At 41.9% G+C, this 7,693-nt stretch overlaps 1 protein-coding gene across 1 annotated transcript; it reads right to left on the reverse strand.

Moving 5' to 3' along the window:
• Positions 1–708: 708 nt before the first annotated feature.
• Positions 709–7,693, reverse strand: morn3 (MORN repeat containing 3). The gene is made up of 5 exons (XM_060909652.1): positions 7,397–7,693; positions 4,679–4,836; positions 4,161–4,320; positions 1,444–1,628; positions 709–796 (listed from the first exon to the last, which is right to left on the reverse strand). The coding sequence occupies exons 1-5, from the start codon at positions 7,539–7,541 to the stop codon at positions 725–727; spliced, it is 720 nt and encodes a 239-aa protein (XP_060765635.1). The 5' UTR covers positions 7,542–7,693; the 3' UTR covers positions 709–724.

Raw genomic sequence — 7,693 nt, forward strand, 5'->3', positions numbered from 1 at the left:
TTATATTTGGTAAATCATATCAAGCTTTATGCTAGAACACTATAAAAATGGATGCTTTGCATTTTGGAGTCAGACTACTCTGCAGGCTGACTCAACTTTTGTTAATTGATTTAATAAAAGTCTAAACTTTTCTGTAAACTCTGATTATTCTTGTTTGGGAAAGTTTCCACGACAGTGTTCCTTAGAAAGTGGATGGTGAGTGTATAATTATATTGAGTATGTATTGCATATATAAATTTTCTATATGAATATACAGTATATACTCCTTTTATATTCTTGTAGCTGTGACGACAAACCATCTGTGATTTCTTGTCCTTGTGTGAGGCAAAACTACATTTCCTTCTTTATATTGACTTACAAAATATGGCTTCTGGTCATGTTATGTATTAAAACTGCAAATTCCTGTTACGCATTAAAAGCTTTGCAGTATTTAGTCACTACCCTAACAACAGACCATTTGTGTCTATGAAAATGTAATTACTGTAAATTTAGCAAATGTTAGGTATTAAATCTGCCAATGTGACATTTGCTAAATTTACAGAAGCTATATTTTTATGCAGACAAATAGTCCATTATAAATGTAGTCACAAATATATGAATGTTTTAAAGAAGCATGGTCCTGTTCGCATGATTGAAACACATGCCAAACTGCACACACTAGATTTGATTGTTTGGAATTTACACAGACAGAAACAGCAGGATTCAACAGTTGATTTATTTTTTTTTAATCCTCTTTGCTGCCCCAGAAACGGCTGTGTCCCTCCATCAGTACCGACTGAACATCCTGCAACATCACCTACACAGCAGATAGAGACAGTGAGTGAGACAGATGAACTTAACTGACAGAGAGAATGAATTACTACACTGTGACAGTCCTTCGGATTTATTCAAATGTTGTCACGTACAGTTCCCTCGATGATTATTGGCAGTCCTTGTAAAGATTAGTAAAAAGGGTTAGAAAAAAATCCACCTTTTTGGTGAAGTGGCTTCATCTCACACTGAAACATGCCTCAGTTGCATGTGTTCACTATAATTTCCAGGGGTGCCAATAATAGTGGCACGTGTGTTTTTGTTGAAACTCATTATTTCTTGATGAGGAATAATGTTCTCTGAATAAATTTATTTCAGTTAAAAGTTAGATTTTTCTCTTTTTTTTCAGAATGAGATGAAGCAACTTCACCAAACCTTTTTAAAAAAAAAAAAACCTAATCTTTACAAGGGTGCCAATAATTATGAAGGGCATTATAACTGATTTAAAAGTGCATTTATATGCATTGTTTGCTTACAATTCAGTAAGATTCATCTTATGAAAAGTGTTATTAATCAAAATATTTTTTTGGGGGGGTGTAAAAAAAAAAAATCAAATCAATCTGCCAAGATTTATAGCCTTTCTACACACACATACTTTTCCCACACTGTTTAAGGTTAAAGGTGTTGTATTACCGGGGGGATGGGGTATCGCGGTGGTGTGTGTGCATGCTTCCTGTCGTAATCACACACTGTCCCGCACCTCGGCACATCATCAACCCAGAAGCCCTCGTATAGCTGACCCCTGTCAGTGTAGAAAAAGCGTCCGTATCCATGTTTCTTCCCGTCCTTCCAGCTGCCCTCATATCTCGTCTCATTCACTTGATACACATACAGACGTTTAATGTTTATTTATCCCTGATTCACCATCACAGTGTCTAGTTTGGTAACTTAAACAACTATTATTATTATTATTATTATTATTATTAATCAAAAGGTAAGCTGTAGTTTTAAGGTGAATGTATATACTGTACGATACAGTATTTTGTGTATTGGCCATGTGCAACCTTTCAGATCTTTTGAGTTTTATATGGAGGCAGAAAATCAAGAGAATTTGAGCTGCTTGTGTGACTTGATTGTATGCAGCCACAGTTAAGGTAGAAGGTCGCAAAAATGGGCATATTGTTATTTTTTGTGATACTCGTTCATTGGAATGTTGGTAACAAATTATTTTCAATTCAACATCATGTATTCTTCTTCCCTGGCACCTTGTCCTCCATGTTTCTTTTTTTTGTTTTGCCCCAAATTGTGGCCTGATTAAGCTGTGACCGACCTAGCAAGCCGGCGGTAGATGAAGTGTGCTCAAGATAGACGCAGACAGCCTTGTCAGAGGCTGGCAACTGATGGTGCAATTGGCCTACAAGGCGTCAGGGTAGGTGTGTGTGTGTGTGTGTGTGTGTGTGTGTGTGTGTGTGTGTGTGTGTGTGTGTGTGTGTGTGACCTTATTGGTTGAGACATATAAAAAAGTGCTTGATATAAGTCAGTCATTTTCTGAAAAGCTCCTTTTGTTGTTGTTTAAACAAACAAAAAAAAATTTTGAACAGCTGATGATGTCATAATGGCCATTATAGCAGCTGACCAATCAGGAGCTTTGTTTAATGTCACACTGATCATAATTACACACTAGCTTTTTCTTTCTTCTATGAATAAATTCAAGCGTCCTACCCACTTCATTTACAGTGGTGCTTGAAAGTTTGTGAACCCTTTAGAATTTTCTATATTTCTGCATAAATATGACCTAAAACATCATTGGATTTTCACACAAGTCCTAAAAGTAGATAAAGAGAACCCAGTTAAACAAATGAGACAAAAATATTATACTTGGTCATTTATTTATTGAGGAAAATGATCCAATATTACATATCTGTGAGTGGCAAAAGTATGTGAACCTCGAGGATGAGCAGTTAATTTGAAGGTGAAATTCGAGTCAGGTGTTTTCAATCAATGGGATGACAATCAGGTGTGAATGGGCACCCTGATTTATTTAAAGAACAGGGATCTATCAAAGTCTGATCTTCACAACACATGTTTGTGGAAGTGTATCATGGCACGAACAAAGGAGATTTCTGAGGACCTCAGAAAAAGTGTTGCTGATGCTCATCAGGCTGGAAAAGGTTACAAAACCATCTCTAAAGAGTTTGGACTCCACCAATCCACAGTCAGACAGACAGTGTACAAATGGAGGAAACTCAAGACCATTGTTACCCTCCCCAGGAGTGGGCGACCAACAAAGATCACTCCAAGAGCAAGGCGTGTAATAGTCGGCGAGGTCACAAAGGACCCCAGGGTAACTTCTAAGCAACTGAAGACCTCTCTCACATTGGCTAATGTTAATGTTCATGAGTCCACCATCAGGAAAACACTGAACAACAATGGTGTGCATGAAAGGGCTGCAAGGAGAAAGCCACTGCTCTCCAAAAAGAACATTGCTGCTTGTCTACAGTCTGCTAAAGATCACGTGGACAAGCCAGAAGGCTATTGGACAAATGTTTTGTGGACGGATGAGACCAAAATAGAACTTTTTGGTTTAAATGAGAAGCGTTATGTTTGGAGAAAGGAAAACACTGCATTCCAGCATAAGAACCTTATCCCATCTGTGAAACATGGTGGTGGTAGTATCATGGTTTGGGCCTGTTTTGCTGCATCTGGGCCAGGATGGCTTGCCATCATTGATGGAACAATGAATTCTGAATTATACCAGTGAATTCTAAAGGAAAATGTCAGGACATCTGTCCATGAACTGAATCTCAAGAGAAGGTGGGTCATGCAGCAAGACAATGACCCTAAGGACACAAGTCGTTCTACCAAAGAATGGTTAAAGAAGAATAAAGTTAATGTTTTGGAATGGCCAAGTCAAAGTCCTGACCTTAATCCAATCGAAATGTTGTGGAAGGACCTGAAGTGAGCAGTTCATGTAAGGAAACCCACCAACATCCCAGAGTTGAAGCTGTTCTGTATGGAGGAATGGGCTAAAATTCCTCCAAGCCAGTGTGCAGGACTGATCAACAGTTACTGCAAACGTTTAGTTGCAGTTATTGCTGCACAAGGGGGTCACACCAGATACTGAAAGCAAAGGTTCACATACTTTTGCCACTCAGAGATACGTAATATTGGATCATTTTCTTCAATAAATAAATGACCAAGTATAATATTTTTGTCTCATTTGTTTAACTGGGTTCTCTTTCTCTATTTTTAGGACTTGTGTGAAAATCCGATGATGTTTTAGATCATATTTATGCAGAAATATAGAAAATTCTAAAAGGTTCACAAACTTTCAAGCACCACTGTATTTATTTCACTCGCTCCATTAATTAAAAAAAAAAAAGTTTAGTGTTCTGTGAAAAATGCCATACCGAGCCACAGCACACCCTGACCGTGGGGTTTATCCTTCAGCCACTCGCCTTCATACACATCTCCGTTCTCATAATTCATCCTCCCCCAGCCACTCCTCTCATTCTCCACCCATTCCCCCTCATATCGTGCTGACAAGCTGTAGAAACGTGTCCCAAACCCCTACACACACACACACACACACACACACACACACACACACACACACAAAGGTTACATTTTCCTTTACCTCTATCTTCCTCTGAATTGCATTCCAACTGTCGTCTTTTCCCTTTGGTTAAGCCGACTTGTCCATCTTAAACACCGTTCTACTCCTCTATTACCTCAAGTAAAGTGTGTTACATGACAGTTAAATATATCTAACAGTAATTATCTTGATACATATTTCAAAGCTATAAACTGTGATTGTGTTCATATTGTCTGATCTCTTACACATTCCCTTCGTGCTGAAACAGTGCACACCCCTGAGGTGTTAGGGGAGGGAGAGAATGGCATGTTAAGGGCGCAGGGAGATACCCACCTCTTTCTTATCATTTCTCCATGTGCCTGAATAAACCTTTACGTTTTCATTAGTTGATGGCTGCAGTTTGCTGAGTATCCCGTAGCCTTCACGCACATTCTGCTTCCATTCGCCTTTATACAAAGCTCCGGCTCTCTTCCACACCTGTGTTCCCTCTCCTGTTCATAAAGCAGAACGTTTAAGAGATCTGTCTGTCTGTCTCATCCAAGGGTGCCCCAAGGGGTGACCAGGGTGGGTCATGGCTACCATGCTAAAATTACTGCCCACCCCTCTGGCCCTCCAAGTGACAAGCTCCAGTCATTCTTTGCAATGACAAATCCTTAAAATACATTTACAGCAGAACAAATCATGGAAACTCAATATTTCATTGAAAATAGTACAAAGACGCAAAATTCAACAAAGGAGACCAGGAAATGTTGAGCAACTGAAATTGTATATCAGGTAAGATGAGACAACATTTCTCTTTCAAAACTACAGCAATTGGTCTCCTCAGTTCCCAAACGTTTACAGAGTGTTGTTAAAAGTAGACGTGATACAACACAGTAGTAAACATGCCCCTGTCCCAGCTTTTCTTGAAACGTGTTGTTGGCATCAAAGTCAAAATGAGCATATATTTTTTCAAGAAACAATAAAATTTCTCAGTTTCAACACTTACGTTGCCTTTGTACTATTTTCAGTAAAATACACGGTTTCACATTTGTTTGTTTTTATTCACATTTTATGCAGCATCCCAACTTTTTTTGGAATTGGGGTTGTAGTTGGATGATCTATGGTTTAAGATGTTCCCAGATTGTTGCATATTGTTTTTCAAGCAGTGGAATATCCGTGGATGTGAAAATGGTGACTTGGTGCAGAGGCTTCTGGGAAAGGTGAACCAATCCCTTTAACATTTACGACATCCATCCAACCATCTATATAATATAAAAGTAAGGAAAACCCTACAAAATTGAAAGAGGACTACAACTACAAAACAAATAGTGTAGTGTAGTGGTTAGCACTGTCGCCTCACAGCAAGAAGGTCCTGGGTTCGAGCCCAGCGGGCGGCGAGTTTGCATGTTCTCCCCGTGTCTGCGTGGGTTTCCTCCGGGTGCTCCGGTTTCCCCTACAGTCCAAAGACTAATTGATGGCTCTGAATTGACTGTAGGTGTGAATGTGAGTGTGAATGGTTGGCTGTGTCTCTGTGTCAGCCCTGCAATGACCTCTTGCCCGTAGTCAGCTGGAATAGGCTCCAGCTTGCCTGTGACCCTGTAGGACAGGATAAGCGGCTACAGATAATGGATGGACAGTTTATGCAAAAAATTTAGCCAAGATAATTTATTAGGTAGGGCGGCACGGTGGTGTAGTGGTTAGCGCTGTCGCCTCACAGCAAGAAAGTTCTGGGTTCGAGCCGAGCGGCTGGCGAGGGCCTTTCTGTGTGGAGTTTGCATGTTCTCCCCGTGTCTGCGTGGGTTTCTTCCGGGTGCTCCGGTTTCCCCTACAGTCCAAAGACATGCAGGTTAGACCAATTGGTGGCTCTGAATTGACCGTAGGTGTGAATGTGAGTGTGAATGGTTGGCTGTGTCTCTGTGTCAGCCCTGCAACGACCTGGCGACTTGTCGAGGGTGTACCCCGCCTCTCGGCCATAGTCAGTTGGGGTAGGCTCCTGCGACCCTGTAGAACAGGATAAGCGGCTACAGATGATGGATGGATGGAATTTATTAGGTAACTACATACTCCTTTATTTCTCCTTGCAAACATTATTAGACGAAACAAAAATCCAAAGTACATAATCAATATTCATCTCATCTCATTATCTGTAGCCGCTTTATCCTGTTCTACAGGGTCGCAGGCAAGCTGGAGCCTATCCCAGCTGACTACGGGCGAAAGGCGGGGTACACCCTGGACAAGTCGCCAGGTCATCACAGGGCTGACACATAGACACAGACAACCATTCACATTCACACCTACGGTCAATTTAGAGTCACCAGTTAACCTAACCTGCATGTCTTTGGACTGTGGGGGAAACCGGAGCACCCGGAGGAAACCCACGCGGACAACATGCAAACTCCGCACAGAAAGGCCCTCGCCGGCCACGGGGCTCGAACCCGGACCTTCTTGCTGTGAGGCGACAGCGCTAACCACTACACCACCGTGCCGCCCATAATCAATATTATCAATTACAAATCTGACCATGGCGGCACGGTGGTGTAGTGGTTAGCGCTGTCGCCTCACAGCAAGAAGGTCCTGGGTTCGAGCCCCGTGGCTGGCGAGGGCCTTTCTGTGTGGAGTTTGCATGTTCTCCCCGTGTCCGCGTGGGTTTCCTCCGGGTGCTCCGGTTTCCCCCACAGTCCAAAGACATGCAGGTTAGGTTAACTGGTGACTCTAAATTGACCGTAGGTGTGAATGTGAGTGTGAATGGTTGTCTGTGTCTATGTGTCAGCCCTGTGATGACCTGGCGACTTGTCCAGGGTGTACCCCGCCTTTCGCCCGTAGTCAGCTGGGATAGGCTCCAGCTTGCCTGCGACCCTGTAGAAGGATAAAGCGGCTACAGATAATGAGATGAGATGAGATGAAATCTGACCATGTCTTTCCAAGACAGTACACAATCCCAGTGCATGAGTAGATGAAGTGAAGGTTTTGGGGTGAAGATTTATTGCGCATGCGCATTTTAACAATCAGTTCGAGAAAGGAATGAGCCACACTTCAGACTGGACTGGTAAAGAGGAGGCAGTGAGTTACCGTGTCTCATGTTATCCCTCCACTCTCCGGTGTATTGGTCTCCGTTCGTGCTGTAGATGGTCCGGTGGAGCCCATTCTTCTGAGCCTTTTTATCCAGAACTTTTACAAGTGACTCAGTTTTCCGGGGTTTCTTCAGGAGAGGCATGAATCCACCTAATCAAGGGCTTTTTAAACTGAAGAAAAACTTGCAGTGTTAAACTGATGGAGTGAAATATAGCCGGTTAAGTTGTTTGTGAAACTCCGTGTAACCATAGCAACAACTCTGACGCTTAAAGGCGGAAGTGCTGTACAAACAAA

Source organism: Neoarius graeffei, chromosome 25 (assembly GCF_027579695.1).
Source record: "Neoarius graeffei isolate fNeoGra1 chromosome 25, fNeoGra1.pri, whole genome shotgun sequence".
NCBI classification, from domain to species: Eukaryota; Metazoa; Chordata; class Actinopteri; order Siluriformes; family Ariidae; genus Neoarius; species Neoarius graeffei.